The following is a 24,024-nucleotide window of genomic DNA, read 5'->3' as shown; positions in this document are numbered from 1 at the left end:
TGACGACCGTTTGCAGCATCTTATGCTCTGATACCAGTTTGAAGGAATCTATTAGGCACGGAGATCGAGACAGACAGTCATTACGCGTAGTGAGAGAGATAGGGAGAGTGCGAGAGAGCAAAGTATAGAGTGAACACGTTTTTCAGTACAATGACGAGTGTACCACTTTAGGTTTTAGATAGATATATGTATGAAAGTACAATGTTCTAAGGGTGTATTCACACCCGTGCACATATAAAAGGCACGATGGCCCTTTATTCCCAACAATTTGGGAGCAGTATACCATGGGAGCTTGAGGGAAAAGCTTGTTGGGGAAGAGAGAGAAGTCTAGAGCGAAAAGTAATTGTGATTTTTCCCTTCTTTGAACTCCTAAATCTCCAACTTGCCCTGGAATCCCTAAAATTTGTATGAAAAGAAGTGAAGACCTGCTAAGTTAGCCACTTTACCTCCAGATACGTTTGAGTCTCCAGCCATAGCTCTTGCTTGCTCAAAAGAGCTAAGACTAACTGTGGTTCTTCCTACTGTACTTGTACATGTAATGTGAGTAACTAGGGTTTGAGATTTGAAAAGGAAGAAAGAGGAAAGAAGAAAAGGATCAAAGCTTGATGCTCTGATACCACTTGTAATGAATGAAGCTGAGAGGGGAAGAGAATGAGTTAAAGAGAGAAAAAGAGAGAAGAAGAGAAAGAAAGACTAGGAGAGGAGAGAGAAAGACAAGAAAGAGGGGAGAAAGGAGGAGGAAGTCATGGAAGTTGGAGATGAAGGTGAAGAGTATGTTCTTGATAATAACTGGTTGCCCTAAACTGGGACTCTTACACCTTATATACCCCGGTCAGTGTGACTGGGTGTTTAACCCTTAGTTCCTATGTATCCTGCTCATTACAAAAGATGTACACATATACACATCCATACTTACTATATAATAAAACAATCGATTTCTTTCCAAATTGAGAGTAGGAAGAGAAGGAAAATCAGCCCTTCTTCATGGTTGATTGGTGAGAAATGGGAGCATCAATATATAATTGTCTCGGAGAAACATGCATAAAAGAAGGGGAATGGAGCTTGTAGAGCCCACTCTCCTACCAACTTGTTGCTAAAATAGCTCTTGTAGAAGAATCCTTAATAAACACGGCCTACTCGATAAAGACAACGCGGATACCAAGTCTAGTCAGGCCATAAACGGAGAGTGGAATGCCCAAGTTTGGAACATGTAGGAATGTCGAAATGGATCTAGAGAAACAATTTGACAATAACGACAAAGTGCCAACACCACTAATAGGCACTGAATAAATGTCACCAATAGTGACAAGACCCTCAAATGGATGAAGATCTTATATCATATCTCCTCGTGGAATCATATGACTTGAAGCACCATTGTCAATGAGCCAAGGGCTCTTTGAAGATAAGTCAACCACTAAAGAGGGCTCCTCCAACACATTGATATGAAGAAACTCGGACACATGGCTAACAATTGGTGTAAAGGTAGAGAAAGGCTTGAATGACGTAGCTTTATCCTTTGCTCTTGGACGAAGGTGAGATTACTTCTTCCCTCAAGAATTGTTTCTTCCTAGGTTGTGGGCATTGAGGCTTCTTTGAATCTGTGTTAGAGCTTGAAGAATGCTTCTGTGTCTCCTTCTTGGCCTTGGCCTTTGTTTTCTCCTTTTGCTTATTCTCCCCTCCCATATGTGCAGTAAAAGCTTTCATGGAGTTGGATCCATCGGCTACTTCTTTCAGATACTTGTCACAAGGTAAGCAAGGCAAGCTCCTCCCATAGAAGTGTCTCATGGATCCTCAATACAAGACATTGTATTTCGGAGATGGCAATTGAGTCCAGAGAATTACGGCTATATCCTCCGAAGAGACGATCCTGCACAGGGAAGAAAGCTCATCCCTTATGTCCTCTAATGTGTTGATGTGGTCCTTCATGGAAGGAGATTCATCAATAGGGAGCATCTATAATTTCTTTTCCAGAGTAATCTCACGGGCAAATGTCTTCTGATGGTACAAAGAAGAAAGCTTTGTCCACACTTCCGCTGCCTATTGCAACATGCACATATGCATTAGGATAGAATCCTGTAAGCTCATAAAGAGGAAAGATCAAGCTCTAGAATTGAGTCGATCCCCTAGGGCCATATTTACTTGGAGTTTCGGAAATGGCAAAACATAAATGCGATTTGGAGTCGCAAAATGGAGTTTCGGCCAGAGGTTCAAACCGCGAAATGGGAAAACAGATTTTACGATTATTTTTAGGAATATTTTAATACTAGACATATATAAATGGGTAATGCCATTTATATGTTGAACATCTACACCAAACCACTTAAATTCCTCAACAATATAAAGTACACATGTAATTTTAGAAGAGCTTTGACAAGTATACATGATTCTACCAAAGATTTAAGATAGTAAGACCATAAAAACATAATCCATGAGTTTTAAAAACTTTCAAGATCAAGATTTAGAAGTTAGAACCTGATATAAAAGAACACAGTATGCCATGGCCCATGAATGATGATGACATATGTCAAGATCGAAGACTCAATAGTGAACAACTATAGACTCATATTATGTCATATACACTCAAAAATTAGAATACTGAGTAAACAATGCGTGAAAAATAAATACAATTATGTTACTATAGGACGTGCACTTTGTTGTGGAGTATCAACCTCATTTGCCACATTGACCACAAGGCATTGTTACCTCAAATGCTCTAAACTAGCAAACACATCATCAGGCACATTAGGGCAATTATCAATATCCTTACCACTAATACAAGCAAGATAATCCTTCATGCGTTGTCGTGTTGTTATGCGGACACAATGTGAAAAAACTTGGAGTGCATCATCATCCGGCTTTCTTATGAATCTAGAGAGTTAGTCATCTTTGTTATTAGTGCTAGTGTCCATAGTATGGTTAGTTCCAAAATACGGGATTTTTGGATAAGTTTAGCCTATTTTTGATCTTTTGGATATTATTTCTTGTAAATATTCTAAAAAGGTGTAGAAAACTTCTAGAATAAAGTGACATGTAAAAAGCAAGTGGCTTTTCAGTTGATTTTGGGACAAAGAGAGGAGAGGGATTGCTTGTTGGAAACACCACTTCGATCCACCACTAGCTCCATAGTTGCTAATGATGTGCATGTCGCTCCAAAATGGATCTTTCAAAATGGCTTTTCCTTGCTGGAAATATAGGAAACCAGCAGCAGAGTTGGGGAAAACCAGCTTGAACCAGTGTGGACAATGAAGGAGAAAGAGAGGAGAGGGATTGCTCTCTGGAAACACTAAAAAATAGCTCCAAATTTGAGGGAAAAGTGCTGCAAATAGTGTGGATAGGAAAGGAAAAGGATTGGCAGCCGAGGGATGAGGAATGTAGGGTTTCAAGGCTGTAGATAGCAGTAGATGTGAAAGAGAGGAAGCAAACAATAGGTAGGGAGAGTGATCAGCTGAGAAAGATGGTGGAGAGAAAATGAAATAGGGTGAAATCTGCACGCAGCAAGCCAAAATGAACAGTCTGTCTTGAAACTGGGTAAGTTACCTTGCCTGTCCCGAAACGATTGTCTCAAACCACATTTTGAAACCAAAATATTTCGGGGTCAAAACATTTCCGTTTTGGGCAACTATGCATAGGGCAGCACAATCCATTGTTCAACCCACTTTGGGATCCTCCACGAGATAAGGAATAGGGTGGGTTACAAACTCCCACAGATTGAAAGTGTCAAGAATACACTCCACCTTATAAGACCAAAGTGAATAATGAGCCGTCCAAACGGTCTTCTTTGGGAAGAAAAGGAAGAACAGACACCTGCATTGATGGTGCCATCATAGGCACCCTAGAGCTAGAAGGATGGGCCTTGTGGGAGACATGGAGGGAGGGGGGAGGAGATGGCTGCTTCGATCTGTGTGATTGGTCAAGAGAGGGTTCCCGTTCAGAATGGGGCTGGGACCTCCGACCTTTACGATGATTATACTGTTGCTCAGAGGGAGTATGAATAGACTCCTCGTCTAAGTCATCAAAGCCTCAGAACTAGTATAACATCTTCAACACTTGCAAATACCCACAAAAATTTGTGTTTTGCTGTAGATGGTCTTGAATAGTGGAAATTAGCTATACCTTTGTAATAAGACTGTAGATGTTCTACCTATGTCTTATGGAGCAGTAGAATGCTCAAAATCTGCATTTCCAGCGAGGGGCAGATGGTTGAAAATCTTTGTTTTCAACCCCGGGGGGTCTCCTCTTGAAGGGGTAACTCCATGTACTCACTTTGGTGATGATTCCATGTGAGTGTGCGCAACGGAAGAGAATCACACACACACACACACACACATATGAAAGAAAGAAATCTGCAACTAACTGAAGAAGAATGCTGAATACAAAGGAGTACATTGATCAGTCCTTGCATGCAGCTCAAGGCGTCAGTGAGGGCACGGGATCAGGCTGAAATGATGACAGCAGCACCGATGGTGATGGGGATAGTGACAGTGATAGAGATGGAGAATATCCAGCCTGCTGTCCAGATCAAAGACGGAGGAGACTGCAGCAACCAACAGAGCATGTGCCAAGGAAGAGAAGAAGATAATCTGCCCCAACTAGAGGCCAGCTATAAATAGCTGGGATTAGCCAAAACTGGCCAACCAGCTGCTGGCTGGCCTGTACTAGCCTGGCTTACTGCATTTAATGCAGTCGGCAGCACATAAAAAATGGAAAAAAATGCTGACCTGGCAGCTGATGCAGGCGTAAGACACTGTCAGACGACAGGGCAGGATAGGCTGGAAATTGACTGACAAATACTCCTAAACTGAGTGAAAGAAGAGATGTAGACTCTAGAATGAGTTGTCTCCTCTGTCAAAGCACATGGCAGACATGTTAGAGCTCCTAATGTCTCTGACTGACTTAGACTGAGGCTCACAAGCAGGAGATGATAGTGCATGACAAACATGATTGCTGACATGATCAGCTATACATTGACATGGCTTCCTTCTGGATCTTGAAGTGGAAAAAGAGCTCCAAAAAGAGATGCTATAATGAATTTGTAAGTCTACTGTCCTATAAAATGTTCTGTAAGATAGTAGTGAGAGAAGAGAAAAATTGAAAGATTTGATGATGAGTGGAGGATGAGGAGATGGCTATGACCAACTTTGGGGCTATCTTCAATTGTTGTAGTATGAGTTTATAGCAATAAAAAAACAGATGTAGAATGAGAGGCAATGAGTTCTTGTCATAGAAGAAAGGGAGACTTGGTCCAAAGAAGGAAAGTAGACCAACACAAGGTGAGTGTATAGCCATGTATCATGAATCGGGACAAGTGGTGGGACACTTGGAAGCTTGTGTGATAAGTGTATGTCTCTTTCTAATTGCCACCCTTTTTGGGCTATTGTTAGGAAATAGAAACAACCAAATTTAGTAAGCATAGTCAGAACATAAACTAATTATTCTTAGAAATGTCATTCCTATTTGTTAGGATTAGCAGTTTTAGGCCAATTAGAGGCTCCTAAAATTTAGGGACCTTCTAATATTTCCCTAAAATCTAGGGACTCTCGATATTGGAAAGCTCTTTACAAGTAAATCACAAAAACAATGCTAGAATCCTTTTAAAAGTTCTCATGCAAAGATACATGCACTTTGAACTTCGAGTCTACATATGCACATCGTTCAAACTTTTTATGATCATCCCATCTTGCTGATTGTAATTTTTTATTTTGGTGGATCTAGCCCAAGCCTTATACTTCAAGGCATTAATCCCTTATGTGTGCAAGTTTGACTTGGATATGCTAGAGTTCCAATCATGTGTCTAATCGGATCATATAGGTGGAAGTCTGTACTATTTTTCTTCTATTTTGTGACTACTCATCAATAGCCAACTCTAATGCACCTTTTTAGATACGTATTAGTTTATAAACAAAACAAATTTAGCAAATAATTGATTTTATATACGCTCCACGAACTTGTGTAATATAATATTGCCAATCCCATGAAAATGCACACCTGTGACATGTCTTTAGGACATAGCCACTCGATAATTGCCTTGACCTTCTTAAGAATCATCCAGGGGCTTGTTTTCCAGGCTGCTAGGATAGGTAATGGGGTCATCCCTCACAACTCTCTAGTGCCAGAGAGGGAGTGTGAGAGGGTGGTGAGATGGGGTCGGTGAATCTCATCTATATAGGTATACAGGTGCACAGGTTCCAGATAGGGGTTTCTCTAACGCATTGATCGACGGCTCAAATCTTGGAGTTGGGATTGACATCTAGGTTCATGACGAGCAGTTTATTTGATAGAGAGCGGGATTGGCTTGTAGTCTGAGCTCACATGAGGGGATACTTTGGTAGTTTGGCCAAAGGCGCGGAATCCATGGTTACACATGTTCAAAGGCATTTTTTATAGGATGGTCTTGTATGCTACTGCGACACATTATTGAGAAATAGTGAGAGCTGTTATGATTCTTCTCTATTTTCAGGTGTTGATACGATCGACATTGACATCAAGTTCTCTCTAAGGCATGCTACTTGGGTATCCATGGTTCTACTTTGGTGGTCCTTGTTGTATGTACTATGATGGGACATTATCATTGTATATTGTCTTGTTTCAGATCACCCATGATATAAGAGAGGGTGTTAGCAGATATCTCAGTTTATGGCTGAGTTTGTGCATGGCACTAGGACATTATTCTAATTATTTAGGCATTTTTATTGGCATTTTATTATGGTCATTTTAGCATTTTATGTTGGCCGACCAGTACTAAATGGTGGCCGACTTGACATTATTTATGGCATTAATTTTGCCTATTTATTTAGGCTTCTCCTCCACATTCATTGATCATTCATCACCTGATTGGTTTTGGTGGAGGGAGAGGAGCAGGTGCTAGTGCCCTCATAGCCGATGACTCACATTGATTCTATATTATCTCATATCTTGGTATATGGATTTCATTTTCCGAGTATCTCTTTGCTTTTGAGTTCCTTGTGCAGTGTTCTTTTCTTTTGCATGCTTCTCTTTCTCTTTCCTTTGTTTTTGTGTTCAACAATTTATTACAACAATTTTTCCACACGCTTTCATCATTGCATCCACTTCTGACATGTTTCACTTCTACAACTAACTCAATGCTGAAATCTATCGATCTTGATGAGAGGAACTCTTACAAGAAAAGAGAATCAAAATGTTGTAACAATGCCGCCAAACTTGTCTTGTCCACATCTCCTTGCTATGAAGAAGAAGACTCCTCAAGCTCCCACACATACATCATCACAATGTGGCCTCTTTTGTGAAGTGCATGGTTTGCCTTGCCACTTGTTAAGCTTGAGCCACCAAGGATACAATAGTGCTATGCAAGGACTTCACCACTTATTAGGACCCATCCCAAATGAGGACGGAGTGTGAATGATGATCCACCAAGCCCATGTGATTATAGAGGCATGGCTCCCCTAAAATCATGTTGATGTTGAGGAGAGGAGCAAGCCACCTGTAGAGTATCTTGAACCTAGAAATCTTCTATCTTCATAACCACATTGTCCACTTGGTTAAGTGGTCTTCCTCAATTTTGGTCTTCCATTGGTTGTGCCACAGGTTGAATACTATTTGGAGATGATACTACTTGACAAACCTATCTTGGTTCAAATTCTTAGATGCTCCACCATCCACGAAGCAAAGTGCGGGGTGGGCTATAACCATCGCTTGCATTGACACAAGATCTTGATGCGTCAAGGAAGAAAAATCCACATCTCCCAAGGGTGCTATCTTAAGGATAGAAGACATGATGAACAAGGTTGAGGTTGTCACTTGTAGGAGAAATACTTCTTCTCTTCATTTAGATTGTTTTGCTTCTCCCAAGCAACCACCTCCATTGAAGGATCTCCCTCACTACTCGTGGACTTGCCCTTCTCTTTGACTCTAGCAACAATGAATTGGTTAGATTGACTTGTCTTCTTTTGCTTCTCCTATTGCTTATAGGTGGTGGTCAACTCCATGGCCTGCTCTAAAGAATCTTGATGTTTTACCTTTGCATTAGCCAAAATGGTGGCATGCAAGTTCGAACTTGGAAACAATCTTCTCCTCAATAATGGGAAAGGGATACCTTAGTAGGAATTCGGTGAAGCAATTGAAAAAGGTGTTGAGATTCTCCTTTTGCTTCTACCTAAAAGTTCCCCATGCCTTTCGGTAGTTTGTCAAAGTGTTGAAGAATGGCTGAATGCATTTGGGCACAAGTGCTTATTTCATGTGATTTTGAGGTATGATTCCCATCCTGAAGAGTCTTCTCAATATGAAGAATCTTAATCCCTCTGTTTGCCACACCGAGGCAAGGGTACTATCCACCTTCTTAATCCAAGTGTAGACAAGCTTTGTGTCTCACTTGCCATTGAACTTTGTAATGGTTAAGTTCTTTGCCATCATCACTTGTTCCTTCTTGGTGGTAACAAAGATACACAAATACATTGAATAGATAAGAGTAGACACAAAAGAAAAATGAAAATGCTTGGGTGGTTTGAGGCACCTCTTGGAGAAAGATTGAAAGTAGTTGAAACATGAGTGTGTGTGAAATTACATGATGCGACGACCAAAATTTGAGCAAAGAATAGAGAGTACAGAACACATAAGAGAAGAATTGAGATTTCTTTATTTGCAAACAAAACAACAATGGCTTTGTCCATGTGTGTGCTTCCACGGAGAAGCTTAGATTGTGATCTAGATAGATTCTAGGTGAAAAGCTTGAAGCTTTAGTTGAACGAGCTTTGATTGGGTGGAAAGATAGTTGATCATGTTTTTGAGAGGGTCTCCATTTTATAGCCCATAAAGATTGTGAGATGGGCCTAGCCAACATAGCATATTATTTAGCTTTGCTAGTTGCCAAGGGGATATTCCATGGAATATTGTCTTTATCATTGATTGGGGGTGCTATCCCCAAACCCTTGTGAGGTGTGGGCCCCTTGGGGTTCTTGGGACTTTCTAGCCAAGGTTGGAAACTCTACTATCCTATCCTTCATCAAGTCACATGTAGAGTGATGTTGGATATCTACATGTTTTATATGCATGTGGAACATTGGATTTTTAGCAATGGCAATGCATCTTTGGTTGTACATCTTAGCATAGTGTTACAATGTAGTGATTGTAGAAGCTTATGCATAGATTGATTGTAGATGTTGAACATGGAGAGAAGAGAGAGAGAAGGAGACAAACGAATGCTGAAAATGCTGAACATTGAAGGCAAACAAATCAAGGAAAAATATGGACAGAAGGTTGTGTGCATGTGTAATGAGCTGAAGACCTCACACACTTTATGTACAAACTGATTGAAATGACCACTTGGTAGGAAGCCTATAACAAGGTTAAAATGTAGTAAAATCTTGTAGTCAGCTAGCAAAAGCGAACAGGCTGTGCTGGTCGGACTTGTCATGTGGTAGGTCGACTAGGCAAACTTGTTACTGCCTATGATCTTGCCTTGCTTAGTGTCCTAGCTGCTCACGATGGTGCTACTCTGCCCTTGCGGCACAAAACAAGTGTTTGCCGTATAGCTTGTCCGCTTGCCATCCACGAGGTGTCCATCCTCGAATACTTACTCTCAGATCTTGGATGTAGGATAAGGCTCAAGGATCTGGAATGTTGTCAAAGAATGGCCTCGGGAAGAGCTTTGGTGAAGAGCTTTGCCAAGTTATCTTGTGTCTTGCAGTACTCCACCTCAATAGTATTATCCAAGACCTTGTGGATGTCATGGTACTGGATCTTGATGGGCTTCATTTGTGCATGGAACACATGGTTCCATGCAAGAGCTATGCAACTCTCATTGTTGCATAGGAGAGTAGTAGCTTGGGTTTGAGGACAACCAAGCTCTTCCAATATCCTTCAAAGCTACATGGTCTCACATGTGGTAGAGGATGTTGCTCAATACTCAACCTCCATAGAAGAGAGAGCAACAATCAATTGCTTCTTGCTACTCCATGAAATAGCAGTTGCATTGAGTAGAAAGTAGAAGCTTGTCTTCATTGATTGCCTAAGATCAACGTTGCGAGCCTAATTAGAATCTGTCCATCCCTGCAACATGTGTTAAGGAGCCAAATGAGGGATCCAATCAATCGTTGACAACTACAAGCGTCAACAATCAGTGAATCTGTCACATGAGGAGGTGAATTTTTGATGCATTGCTTAGCATTTGATTTAATTATTAATCAAATGTGCAAATGTGAGCTACACATGTGATGCTGAACAACATTTGCAAATTTCAACTAGTAGGAAAGGTAACTTTTTCTTTATTTTTTTAATGGGCCACAAAAGCTTGATTTACAACATGCATAGAGTATTCTTCTTGTAGCAAAAGAAACCAACTCATCAAATGACAATTCATCATCAACTGAAGAGTAGATGCAAAAATTTGATAATAATCAAGAAGACCATTGAGAACAATTTACACTTAGTTTGCACAAGTTAACTGTTTGGCAAAATCTCATTTGTAGCAATCAACCACTCCTTAAAATCTCTATCTTTGTCAAAAAACTGTCATGGAGTTGTTAGAAGCATGGTCATCCCTTGGACAGGCATGTCATAGATATGGGTAGTGTTCATGCTTCTCTTGTTAGACAGGACACTCTAGAGCATTTCTGTACTTACAATGGGCAGATCGGGTAATGTGGGGGGCTGGCTGGACAGTTGTAGATGCCATGTGTCATCGGTGGACAGGTCTGCATGTGTGGAGCAGTTGGCTGGTCAGTTGGATAGGCGATTGGCACTTTTTTTGTTCACGTGTGTAGTCAGACTTGTTGGCCATTATTTTTTGGCCGACTTTGTTCAGATTAGGGGCTATTTATGTCAGCCCAGCTCTCACACTTTGACATCAGCTGATTGCAGATTTCCAAGTGTTGATCATGAGTATTCGTGTGCAGTCTTTGACATTCACAGCTTAGTAAGATCATCAAGGTTGAGATATGTAGACATACACACTGCGCCCGTGTACATATTTGCCCATATTCTGCATTCCTTCATTGATCTTTTGTGTTCTTCTGTCTCTTTTTCTTTGTCTCTTCTCTTGGTGTTCACTTGATGTCTCAGTCTTGGTTATACACTTCCATAGTGTTGCACTTTGACATGGTATCAAAGTAGCGTACAAGGACTAACTGATCGTGGGCAAACCTAAAGGGGAGATTTCGGTGTGACACAAGGCTATGTTTTCAACGTTTGAGGGTGAGCGGGAGGACTGCACATCGACACAAGGCTGAGGTGAGTGTGTGCATTTCAGGAAAGGAGCAAAGTTGCTGAAGTTTTTATTTAATGTTCAAGGAGGAGGAAGGCTGGGTTTTGAGCCTTCAATTGCAGATTTAACCTTTTCATCGCCTTTGGCAAGTGAAGGAGTGGGACAATTGGAGAAGAGCCTTAGCAAGCTCCATTTGCATGGTTAGAGGGGCCTATCAATCGTCCTTTATCAAGAGATGAGCCCAAACTTTGTATAGTTAGACCATTTGGAGTTGGCAAAGGTTTTAGCATATTGGGACAAACTGAATGTCCACATCCATTCGTTTCTCTTTCTTTCATGCACTACAGCTATGATTGCTTATATAGAGCACCTAACAGTGGCTAGGGAGATATGGCTAGAGCTTGATCAAATGTATAACAGAATGGCTGTTATGAAACGTGTTTCTTTGGAGGTACAATGGGGACCTTAACTGCCAACAAATAATCTTCTATGTGGGAGCATATAAACAAGCTAAGGTAGCTACAGAGGTAGATACAAAATGCAAGGAAGGTGATTACTTTGGAAAACATGGCGATAACGCTCCTCTGATAGTTATCGCCTAGATTCAATGCATTTTACTCCATTTTGATTGTTTTAGGGGGGGATAGAGACTCCTTGTTGGAAAGAGTTGGTTCATATGGTTTTGGACTAAGAGGGGCAATTGAAAGGGTAGAATGCTTCCAAATTGGAGGCATTGACAGGTTGGTACTCTTAGAAGAAGGGGAAAGATCAAAGAAAGAAGAAGGAAGACAAACTAAAGAAGGACAAAGAAAAGGATTCCATTTGTTATATATGTGGCAAGTGAGGTCATTGGAAGAAGAATTGCCACAACAAGGAGAAAAAGGACAAGGTGAAGAAGAAGTTTTGAAAGGATTCAAGAGCGGTGGTTGCCCCCCTCATTAGCTGCCTTCACACTCTCGTAAGTGAATTGTTAACAGTGGTGCCTCTCGGGACATGACTCCTTCTACAGTAGGTGTTATCTGTTTGTGGCCTTCGCATGGGTAGGTTCTCATAGGTGACAGTTCTTTAGTTCTATTTTGGGGAGGGGTAACATGTAGCTTAGTCCAGATGGGTTGGGTGGTGCTCATTCTTTAGAGGTGCTTTATGTGCTAGGCTTGGGTTACCGACAATTCTTGTGTTCCTATTTAGGAGAGTGCAGCTTATTCCAGATGGGTTAGGTGGTGCTCATACTTTAGAGGTGCTTTATATGCTAGTCTTGGGTTACCATTTGCTTTCAGTGTACAAGATTTGTGCAGTGCACTTAGCCTCATGGTTGAGTTTGACAAAGATTCCTTTTAGATTCTTGATCATGGATCCAGACAGATGCTTTTTTCTAGATACGAGGAGAATGGAGTCTATAAGCTAAGGTCTCCTTGTGCCTTGACTTTTCTTATTCTTACCTATCAAACATAGTTTGAGCTTTGGTATGCTTAGTTTGGTCACCTAAATTATGATTATCTTTGGAAGGTGTCTATGGGACAACTTGTTCAAGGTATGCTGGATATTATGGTAAGCTAGCAGCTGTGTGTCTTTTGCATTTGTGGAAAATAGGATTGTGATGCCATTTCCAACAAGACTTTGAGGTGGTCTTCAATACCCTTGGAGGTTTCTAGAGATCCTTATTGACCTATGAGGACGGAGTTCTCTAAGAGGACCTTCTATTTCTTGTTGATTGTGGATGATTTTAGCAGGATGATATGGGCTATTTTTTTTCAGCTGAAGTCAGAGGCTTTCTTCCACTTTAAGGATTGGTTACTCTTTGAAGAAAACTGATCGGGCCAAAAGCTGAAGACATTACGATCGGATAAGAGAGAAGAATTTGTTTCTAATGAGCTTGATAGGTTTTGTATGTGTAGATCGTGGTATCTACTAGGAGTCTATGAACACAAACACACCGCAAGAAAATGGCATATTGGAGTAGAAGAACCAAACTGTGATTGAGATAGCTTGCACCATGATGTAGCATAGACAGACACCTTAGTGTTTATGGGCCGAGGTTGTGGCTATTGTAGTCCACATTCTCAATCGATCCCCCACTTAAGCCGTTGTTGGTATAACACCCTATGAGGCGTATTTTGGGTCTAAGCTTGATGTTTCTTATTTCAAGGTTTTTGAATATGATGCCTATGTCCACATCTCGAAGACATTGTGTGATAAATTTGAAGCGGCTTCCCGAAGACGAGTGTTTGTGGGCTACAACTCATAGTCCCATGGTTATTGATTATATGATTGAGTTAAGTGGGATACCTACATAAATTGAAATGTTTGGTTTGTGGAGGTTCCAGCCTTAGAGGGGGGGTGAGGGGCACCCCATGCTTGGAGAACTAGGAGATAGTTGGGCGCCAGCATTTGTACCTTTGGAGCCCGCGCTTCTTGGGGATGCTTCCACTTTTGACGAGGATGCTATTTCTCCACTGGCTACCTCGATTGAGCCATGTCGGTGGATGTTTTAGAGACTTCAGTGGATGGAGAGTGATGAGGTGAGATCTAGTCTTCTCCTCGTGCTCGAGACACCTTGCATGATTTAGGAATTGAGGGAGTCCCTAAGGAGTGGCAATCGTAGGATGGTCCACGGTGGTCTCGAAGGAACCAAGCACATATTACTGAGCTTGTTTGTACTAATTATTGTTTGATGACCCATGCCATACAAGATGCAGTCACAACATTGCAAGAAGGGTATGGAGCAAGAGTTGGATACTATTGAGTGGAATGACACTTGGAATTTTGTGCCTCGGCCCATTCATTAGAAGGCAATTCGTGTGAAATGGGTCTTCAAGATCAAATATCACAGTGATAGTACTCTGGATAAGCATAAGGCATGGTTCGTTGCAAAAGGCTTCACATAGTGGCTAGGGGTGGATTTCCATTACACCTTTGCATCTACAGCTCGGATGGCTACCATTAGGGCCATTCTTGCCTTAGCCAGCCATAAGAGATGGCTGTTTTATTAGCTTGATAGGAATTCAGCCTCTCTCAATGGTGATTTATGTTGAGCAGCCTCCTGGATTTTTCCCATTAGATGGACAGGTGTACAAGTCGAAGAAGGCCCTTTATGGCCTCAAACACACTCCACTTGCTTGGAACAAGAAGATAGACTTGTTCTTCCAAGTGTTGTTGGGGCATCGATGTTCTTACGATCCCCAGTTGTGTGTTCACACCTCAATTGAAGGGCACGTGTTGTTCATGCTTTATGTGATGATCTTATTTTGATAGGTGACCATACCCAGAGAGTCGAGGAGACTAAGGCGGCTCTCCATGAGGTGTTTGAGATGATGGATATGGGCCTTCTTCATTTCTTTTTAGGCCATGAAATTTATCAGAATCTAGATGGGGATTTTCATCTCCTAGCAATGGTATGTGCAGGAGCTTTTGGCCATGTTTGAGATGGAAGGTTGTAGGCCATTTCTACTTCTATGGATTTGAACTGGAAGGCTATGGCCCATGTAGATTCTCCTTTGGCGAATGCTACCCGCTATTGGCAATTGATTGGGTCCTTGATGTGGCTCCTTAACACTCCTGTTGACTTGTGTTTTGCTGTAGGTTTGTTGGCCAGGTTCATGAGTGAACCCAAGATGGTGCATTGGTAGGCCGCTCAGTGGATTTTGCGGTTATTGAGGGGACCCTAGATCTAGGGATCTATTATCTAGTAGACGTAGATGGTTCAGATCTTATGCTTACAGATTGGAGTGATTTAGATTATTGTTTCACCTTGGGTACTAGTGCTATTTCATGGAGTAGTAAGAAGCAACCTAGGGTTGCTCTATCTTTGATTGAGGTGGAGAACTGTGGCTTCAGAGGTTATTGGAGGAGCTTGGCTGCCCACGCAGACAAGTCCTCCGACACTTCAGTGTGACAATGAGAGTTGTATTGCCTTGGCTCTAAACCTTGTGTTCCATGCTTGGATGAAGCACATTGAGATCTAGTACCATTTCATTTGGGAGAAGCTCTTGGATGAGACCATTGATTTGGTTACCTGCAAGGTAGAGGACAATCTTGCAGATTTGTTTACAAAGGTGCTTCCATAGACTTTACTTCTATAGCATTTTAAATGCCTTAGCCTCGTGTATCTCTTGTCAAGCAGGACACTCTAGAGCAATCAACAACATTTCGTAGTGGACAGCATTTCTGTGCTTACGATGGGCAGGTCGGGCAGTGTGGAGGGCTGGCTGGATAGTCACAAATGCCATGTGTCATTGCTGGTCCGCTCATGTGGAGCAATTGGTTGGTCAATCGGTGGATAGGTAGTTGGCACTCTTTTTGTCCACGTGTGCAGTTGGACTTATCTTGTGACTAGTTGGCCATTATTTTTTGATCGACTTTATTAAGATTTGGGGCTATTTATGTCAGCCACATCCCACACACTTCGACATCATGTGATCGTAGATTTCTAGGCGATGATCGTGCAGATTCGGGTGCAGTCTTTGAGTATCGACATTCAAAGCCTAGGGAGATCATTGAGATGGAGATATAGAGACATACGTGTGTGAAGATATGCTAGGGTTTGCACTGAGGAAACACATCATGTGTGACCAAGATTGAAACATAGAGACTCAAACAGAGAGAGACAGGCAAAACTCCAAAACTCAAAACTCAAAACTCAAATACAAAGACAAACACAGAGAGAAGAAACTTTGAAGTGAATGAATGCTGCAAATGAATGTAGGAGTGTACAAAATGCTCCAAGATAGAGTAGTGTAGTGTTAGAGAGTGACGTCCACCAGAGACAAGGATCTCGAGTGCTGTAACTACCAATCGGAGATGGGAGAGTGTTGAATAATGAAGGCCAACAGATTGGTCGCCAAAACACAACAGTCTCGGGCTGAAATCTAGAAAAGGGAGCAATGTACCACTAGAGGAATGCCGAAAATTGATCATGCGAGGCAGAGAATTGTCAGGCGACAAGAGGAGAGGTGTTTGTTGATGTAGATGGCTTGCTGGACAACAAAAACGTAGGTATTGCAACAGTTTCCTAGTGGGAGAGATGGCAGTAGCTTGTCGCCTAGCACAAGATGTTGAAAACGCTGACTGATCAGGTGCTATGATGACGTAGAAAATGGAGAACTCCAAGCAGTAGGGTGATGGTTGAAAACAGGCCGCATGGGATTGGATATTGATGGGCTGTAGTCGGTGATGGTTGGACAGCAAATGGTAGGTGGCTGATGGCTGAAATTTGTACGTCAAAGAGAAATTTCCACAAAAGGATAAGGCTGAATGGTGGGCAACCCATCTATTACAAATGTTGAAGGGTGTCCCAAAAAGTTCGGGTTTTGGGGGATCACTGAAACTCTCTCAAACCGTACATCAAATTTGTGTTTTTAATTAATTAAGCATGTTTTGGGGTGGTTAAAAAACACTAATCAGCTGTAGAGTGTGTTTTAGCTCAACACTCCCTCTCAGGCCCAAAACTGAGACTAAAAGGGAAGGCTGACAAAGTTTATCCCAAGGTGTCCCACCCAAAGCAACCCGGGCATTGGACAAAGGGTGTACGTTGGCTGCCTAGTGGCCTATCAACACTACATAGGCAATGGTTATCTTACCAAGGGAGTCTAAGTAGTCACCCCAGAGAGAATAGGGCATCGGACAAAGGGTGCTCATTGACTACCCAGCGGCCTACCAAGCCCTATAAAGGCGGATGGAAACACATTGAATTATTTTTGTTTGTTTGTTTGTTTGCTTTTTTTTTGTTGTGGAAAGTTAATTTTAGAGGTGGCGGTTAGTTGGGTAACGATGACCCAAAAAACGGGAGTAGGGATGGTACACCCAACATATCACAAAACAGTACAAGCTTACCCAACCACTCGAGGATGGTGATGATGAGGGAAAGGTGATGAAGGATTATATGAAGGATGGTGGTGTAATTTGCCGATGAAGATAGCTTAGGATTTGTCCAGTGATGCTTTGCACAATGGGATGCATAGTATGCTACATGTTGAAGAATGCTCATGTAGCAGGTGTCACTTGGACAGTGTCCCTCATGGGAAAATTATTTACTTGTCCAAGCATCCTAGTACAAAGATGATGAAATCATGCAATGCATAGGAGAATGTACAACAGGAGGAAACAACCGATGTTGAAGAGAAGTGCTAAAGCCTATAGAATATCTGTAGAATATCAAGAAGGATAGGAACCCCCTCTCAACCTAGATATTGATGTGGCGAAGAAAAAAGAGGAGCTTGATGATGTGAGTCTTCGTGTGGTGTCGAGAACCATGTGGATGAAGATGATGAAGCATCCCTACTAGAAAAGCAAGGATAGAAGACACCACCATGATAGCAGTAGGAGAGATGTTTGATGATCTGCCGTGGGAGGGGAAGCCTCCATGCTAGTAGAAGAGCAAAACTCCAAGTTGATGGGACCATGAAAGGAACAACACACATCTCCCTTCTCCAGCTCAGGAAGGACTGGTGCTAGCCTGTGTGTTAGCCCTACACTAAAATACAAAACCTTGTAAAAGAGATCAAAATATGCAAGCACAAAGGTAAGTAGTGAGATACTCCAAAAACAAAACTGAAAATAAATGAAGCAAAGCTAAGCGCAATGCAACGAGGATATAAGTATGTAGCGGAAGTCTAAAAGGGAAAGTCTAAGTGTGTGGCCACCATCGTATATGGCGAGGTGGGGAAGGGGTCCTAGAAGGTATAGTGGATGCCCTAGGAATGGTTGTGTAAAGTGCAATAGGTGAGTCACTAGCAGACCGATCAACTAATCCTTCAGGAGTAGTGAAGAAGATAGGTTGTTGAGATTGTTTGTGGGCCACATATCTAGTAGCCACTGGGATAGATGGAGTAGATGGTGTGGCAGTAGGAGGTGTAGCCCCGTTGGACTAGATAGTCAGAGTGGAGATAGTCGCAACAGTTTGCGGTGGTTTTCTAGGAGGAAGACTGTGGGCCTTGGTACAACACTACTCATCCACTAGGTTGGATAGTCAGAGCGGAGGCAGTTGCAACAGTTTGTGGTGGTTTTCTAGAAGGAAGATTGTGAGCCTTGGTACGACACTACTTGTCCACATGATCCGATATTTGACAATGGGTGCAAATCCTATTTTTCTTAGGAATTTGTTGCCAAAGGGGTCGTGTTTCTTTGGTTCCGTTGGTGGAAGTGGTATCATTCTTGTTTTGGCTTGCCTTTGCATCTTGTGAGTTCTTGCCATTGGTGGTTTTCCCTTATGAAGAAGAGGTAACCAACCCTCGCACCTCTGAATGGATGTGTGTGGAGGACTTCTTGTGGACTTGATCATGCAGCCTCTCGTAACGCAAGGATTGGCACTCAAACTCATAGAAGGTCGACAATCTAGGTAGTGTGTGTCTATCTCCTCCTTGAGACCATAATGCCTTCTTAGAGCATCTAATGATGGAGAACCTTGATAGGGTGTTATAGGATCCCTATAAAAATGTGCCTAATATATTATGAGTCGGAAGCAAGTCACCTCTTAGTCTCGCACAAAGACTACCCTCCACAATCACTACAAGATACTGTTTAGAAGAGTATTAGCTCTCATACCATGTGAAGATATGCTAGTGTTTGTACTGAGGAAACATAGTGTGTACGACCAGGACTGAAACGCAAAGACTTAGATAGAGAGAGCCAAAAGTCAAAAACTCAAAACTCAAACACAGGATGAAACTTTGAAGTGAATGAATGCTGTAAATGAATGTAAGAGTGTACAAAATGTCTAAGGACAGAGCAATGCGGTGTTGAAGAGTGATGTTCACCGGAGATAGATTCTGAGTGCTGTAACCACCAATCATAGATGAAAGAGTGCTGAATTATGAGGGGCAACAGGCTGGTGACCAAAACACATCAGTTGGAGGCTGATATCTAGTAAATGCGGCATTGTACCACTAGAGGAAGGTTGAAAATTGATCATCCAAGGCAGAGAACTCTCAGGCAACAACAAGAGAGGTGTTTGCTGATGTAGACAGCCTATTGGACAACAAAAACGTAGGTATTGCAGTAGTTGCCCGGTGGGAGAGATGGCAGTAGCTTGTTGCTTGGCACCAGATGCTGAAAACGCAGGCTGATCGGTTGTTATGATGACGTGGCAAATGGAGACCCTCCAAACAATAGGGTGATGGCTGGAAACAAGTTGCCCAGGGCTAGATGGTGATGGACTGTAGTTGGTGATGGCGAGATAACAGATGGTAGGTGGTTGATGGCTGAAATTTACATGGTAGAGTGAGAAACCTGCACAAAAGGATAAAGGTTGAATGGTGGCAACCTGTCTATTCATAGATGTTGAAGGGTGTTCCAAAAAAATAGGGTTTCGGGGGACCACTGAAACTCTCTCCAACTGTGCACCAAATTTGCGTTTTTCATTAATTAAGCATGTTTTGGGGCTGAAAAAAAATCCTAATATGTTGTAAAGTGTGTCTTAGCTCAACAATGCAATGTGCTCGTATACATATTTGCTTCTCTTATTCAACATTCCTTCATTGCAGATCTTCTCTGTTCTTCTCTCTCTTTCTCTCTCTTCTCTTCATGTTCAATCTAGCAGGCAAGTAAACTTAGTATCTTTGGCTATCTTCAATGAGCGAATATGCGGGATCATGGTATGTTTAACAGACAATGCAATCAAAGCATGAGCCTCCACATCTTTGCTATCCCAACAAATTTGCTCAGGAGAGGTGGCAGTGGTACTATCGCATTAACTAGAGAAGAATTGAAGCCTATAACATCGTCAATAGCACTTGGTTTTGTTGTTTTTGCTGCACTTGCAGTTTTCGAAACACCATTAGGGCGTTTTTCAATTCCATGCACAATGTTCCAAAGCCCCTTTGCAACCAATACATGATGCATAATGCAAGTCCACAATGGAATGCTATTATCGAACTTGTCATTAACAGTTAACGTATGGAATACATAATTGTTGCCATGGCCATTGACTGTACTTGATGTAAAAGTTGCCCGTATAGAGGAAAATATACACTAAAACCAATTTGTGCTATGTGAAATAGTTGGCGCAATACTGATTATAGTGCAAACAGAGGTTGAAATGAAAGCCATTAAAAAATTTGATAATGTCGAGCCCTTTTAGTGTTGGCGTGCAGTATTTGTCAACTTGTGAATGCTCATCAGATCTTGTCCTGATTTGAAGAAATCAAGCAGAGGGTGTTGATGACTTTGCCCAAGAGGTTGAAGCTTGCTCTGATACCAATGGTTGGATTTAGGGGTTGTGGGAATACACAAACAAGTTGAAGAAGAAACAGCTTGAGAGAGCACAACTCCAAGTGTATTGAGAGGTACTAATAGAGAAGATTTACAAGATTAAGTATGCCCCAAAGTGAATAGGCATATATACAAGGTTGGGGGAAAAAATCTCCTAGAAAGGGTTAAAAGTGCCCCGGTCCTAAGTGTATTCACAGACATCAGTACCAAAATATGATGACAGTTACGAGAAGAAAAAGGTGAAATTTGGGCATATTAAAGTTGAACCTTCCAAAGACAACTGCTCGTATGATGTTTTCCATCTAAAAACTGTCCTGGTCCTCCTTTCTTGGACAAGAATTTTGCTAGGTTGTTGAGGTGAAGACTCCTAGGCAGTTAGGATGATACTTCAGTTCTGAGATGAGACCTGTTCTGTGACCCTCTTGATCTATGATGTACAACTGTCAACTTTGCATATTGTTCTATTGCTGTGTGATCATTGCTGTTGTCACTGTATTTGACAGTCAAATAGGACTGCTTCTGCAGGGATCCCAGATCAGTGGGCACTTGAATGGTTGTCTTTGTACTTGTAATGTGAGGAAAACCTTTTTATGTGGTTGATTCATTCAAGATCACGATTCAGAATTATGCCTCGAGGGTTGGTAGATTATCATGTAGGTCTTCTCATCTTTTTTGCAGTTCTTCCTGAATAGTCTTGTTAATGGTTTCTACAAATTCACTCATTGGGTAGTGAGCCTTTTATTTTCAAGCTCAGGGAATTGAGTGCCTTGCTAAGATTGACAAGTTCTAACCTTGAGGTAAGAATAAACCAGTTCTAGGCCTGATGCTGATCGCTTCTGTTTTTCCATGATAAACAGTGGAAGGACCTAAGATGATAACAAGCATACCAGGGCATCCACCACTTGCATCACAGGATCTACCCTCATTTTTCCTAGTTAATGACATGTCAAGCTACATGTTTCAGTTCAAATTGCGGCCTTTTTGTCGTTTAGGTGAGGCAAAGGCCATTCTTATTAATACATTCCTCGCTCTGGAAAAAGAAGTCCTGGAGGTTCTGCAAGAAGAGTACAGAGTTGTTCCAGCAGGTCCCTTTCTTCCACCAGCATTGATGGGTATGAGAGAGTCAATGGATAAGCGAACAGGGACAGGTTTGTGGCCGGAGGATAACGATTGCTTGCCTTGGCTAGACAAGCAAGAAGATTCCTCTGTCCTTTACATCTCATTTGGGAGCATAGCAAGTTTGTCTGCAGAGCAGTTCAAAGAACTGGTTCTTGGCTTGGAAGCCAGCCAAAAACCTATATTATGGGCAATTCGACCAGATCTTCTGGACCTCATTTCACCATCTCTTCCTCCTAGTTTTCTGAAGGGTAATGAAGGGCATGTCTATATCACATCTTGGGCACCACAGGCTTTAGTTCTTTCGCATCAGAGTGTTGGTGGTTTTTTAACACATTGCGGTTGGAACTCTACGTTGGAGAGCATAAGCATGGGAGTGCCTACCCTGTGCTGGCCTTACTTTGCAGACCAGATGTTGAATCGGAAATGGATGGTAGATGAGTGGAAAGTGGGGAAGCAATTTGAACCCTCAGTGGATGGATTGATTACAAGAGGGGAGGTAGAGAATAAGGTCAGACTGCTGTTCGACACCCAAGAAGGTAGAGAAATGAGGGAGAGGGCAAGAGAGTTGAGCAATGCGGCCAAGAGGGGAGTTTTAGAAATGGGATCTTCATATGCCGGCTTGCATGAAGTTCTGAAATGTGTTAGTTGCCTTGATGGTGGGTCTTTGTCAAGCTAATCAGAACTATAGGTTGCCTTTGCCATTGTTTCATGTCAGGCATTGTTGCCCAAGGATGTGTGCATGTAAAATTGTGATATGTAACTGTTTATGTATAAAATCTTACATGCCCAAAGAATTTTTCAGAAAACTGCATGAAGTATACATCCAGCCTTCGAATTTTCTTGAGAGTTCTGCTGCTTGCAGCTAACTTGGACCTGAAATTTTGAACGAAGTCAGTTGGCCAATTGCAGCTGTTCCTCTAAAGGGTCCCTTTGGTGTGGTCTTTTTGTCCATAACTTCGTCTCTACCTATTGAGCCTTAATTTCACATAAATAATTGGGCAAAGCACAAATAATCTTCAACCTCGCCTCTACCTGTTTTACTGCAAAGAGAAGGAGCACAGCTGATGAATTGAGGCTTGGCTGATTGTAGAGGCAGCTTTTATGAGTTGAGCCTTGGGTGATTGTAGAGGCAGAATAGTGAGGAGAGTTTCCCTGGCCAATAGCATTTAACATGGTTGCACCTTCCAGACCTTCACGTATCCTGCACCCGTCCAGCACCCTTCATCTATGGATTCTCCACGACAAAGAGAGCATTTCAGATGCTGTATTTGTAAAGCATCCTGATCCTATTTGAGCCTCACATATCCTACACCCTTCCAACGCTCGGCATGTATGCATTCTCCACGACCAAGAGAGTCAGCGTTTCAGATGATATATTTGTAAGCATCCTGAATCTGCACCTCTTCTTTCAAGTACACTGTATCAAGTCATATACCGACTAGTATGCAGATTGTGATGTCAAGAGACTGGGGTCTGTAGCTTGCCAATCAAGTTGTAATTGCCAATTTACAAAGGCACAAATCTATGAATAAATCTGCCTGTCTTGGAGCCTATCAATTGCCTATTCCCTAAGTACACATACACATACACCGTGGTTATGCACATAGGAAATCCACTGTGGCTCCATACACATCACTAACCTCAAATAGGATCAGGAATCCAGATGGGGGTTTGCATGCTAGGCTAAGTTGAGCTTCTAGCACCCACAATCTCTTGTGAAAGGGAATATAGACCATATGCAGACAACAAAACCGAAAACGACAATCTACTCGGACTTGATAACGGATGCAGGCAATCACAGCTTGATGGAAGCAAGATACGAACCCTAACCCCTAACATAAGAACTCGTGTAATAGTTCTCTTATGACCTAATATAGTGTACTTGAAAGAAGAGATATATGCTAGGCTAACTCGACCCTTCATTGCCCATGCGTGCTTTGTTTGAACAAAGTGTCAAGTTTTTGCTTTGAAGGACTAATCTATTCACATTAGTAATCAGCCATAGAGGTTCACTTTTGTAAACTGTGATTGCATCTATGAGAACAGAAACTTTGGATAAGATTTGCACATTCACAAGTCATTACAAGGAAATTGCTTTGATCTTTTAGCAACTTCATAATGTTGGTACCGGGCCAAAAATAAAAATGCTTTTATTGGTGAGATGCATGCATGTCTTTCATCATAAATTATGTGCTTTTGTGATGCACAATGCATCTATGATGAACATGTTGATATTTGTGTATGTTCTATCAGCCTATGTTTCTATATGCACCCAAATAAAATGAATTTATCTAGGCAAGTGTATATTAGTCTATGCATGCACTGTGTATGTAAGCGTGCAAGTACATATGTATATGCATGTGTACATAGACATGTGCATGTGCATACATTTGCTAGTAATAATTTCACTTCACATTGTGGAAACCCCGAATGGAGTGTGAACCAACCATGAACTATGGAGATGCCATGATCGTGTAATCACAAGGGCTTACATAAGGCCTTATGTGAATATAAGCAATTATAGT

General features: G+C 41.8%; 1 protein-coding gene across 1 annotated transcript in view; it reads left to right on the top strand.

The window, feature by feature from the left end:
• Window positions 1-23,576, top strand: part of LOC148035539 (UDP-glycosyltransferase 85A5-like) — a 74,686-nt gene extending 51,110 nt beyond the window's left edge. Inside the window, exon 2 of the mRNA XM_087677496.1 lies at window positions 21,238-23,576. Within this exon, the coding sequence (XP_087533622.1) occupies window positions 21,238-22,175 (938 nt within the window). The 3' untranslated portion in view covers window positions 22,176-23,576. The remainder of the gene's footprint in view (window positions 1-21,237) is intronic.
• Window positions 23,577-24,024: the final 448 nt, after the last annotated feature.

The sequence above is a fragment of the Lygodium microphyllum genome, chromosome 5 (genome assembly GCF_053477565.2).
Source record: "Lygodium microphyllum isolate KBCC chromosome 5, Lygodium_microphyllum_v1.1.10, whole genome shotgun sequence".
Classification (NCBI taxonomy): Eukaryota; Viridiplantae; Streptophyta; class Polypodiopsida; order Schizaeales; family Lygodiaceae; genus Lygodium; species Lygodium microphyllum.
Note: the sequence above shows the minus strand (reverse complement) of the source record. Positions and strands in the feature narration are given on the sequence as shown.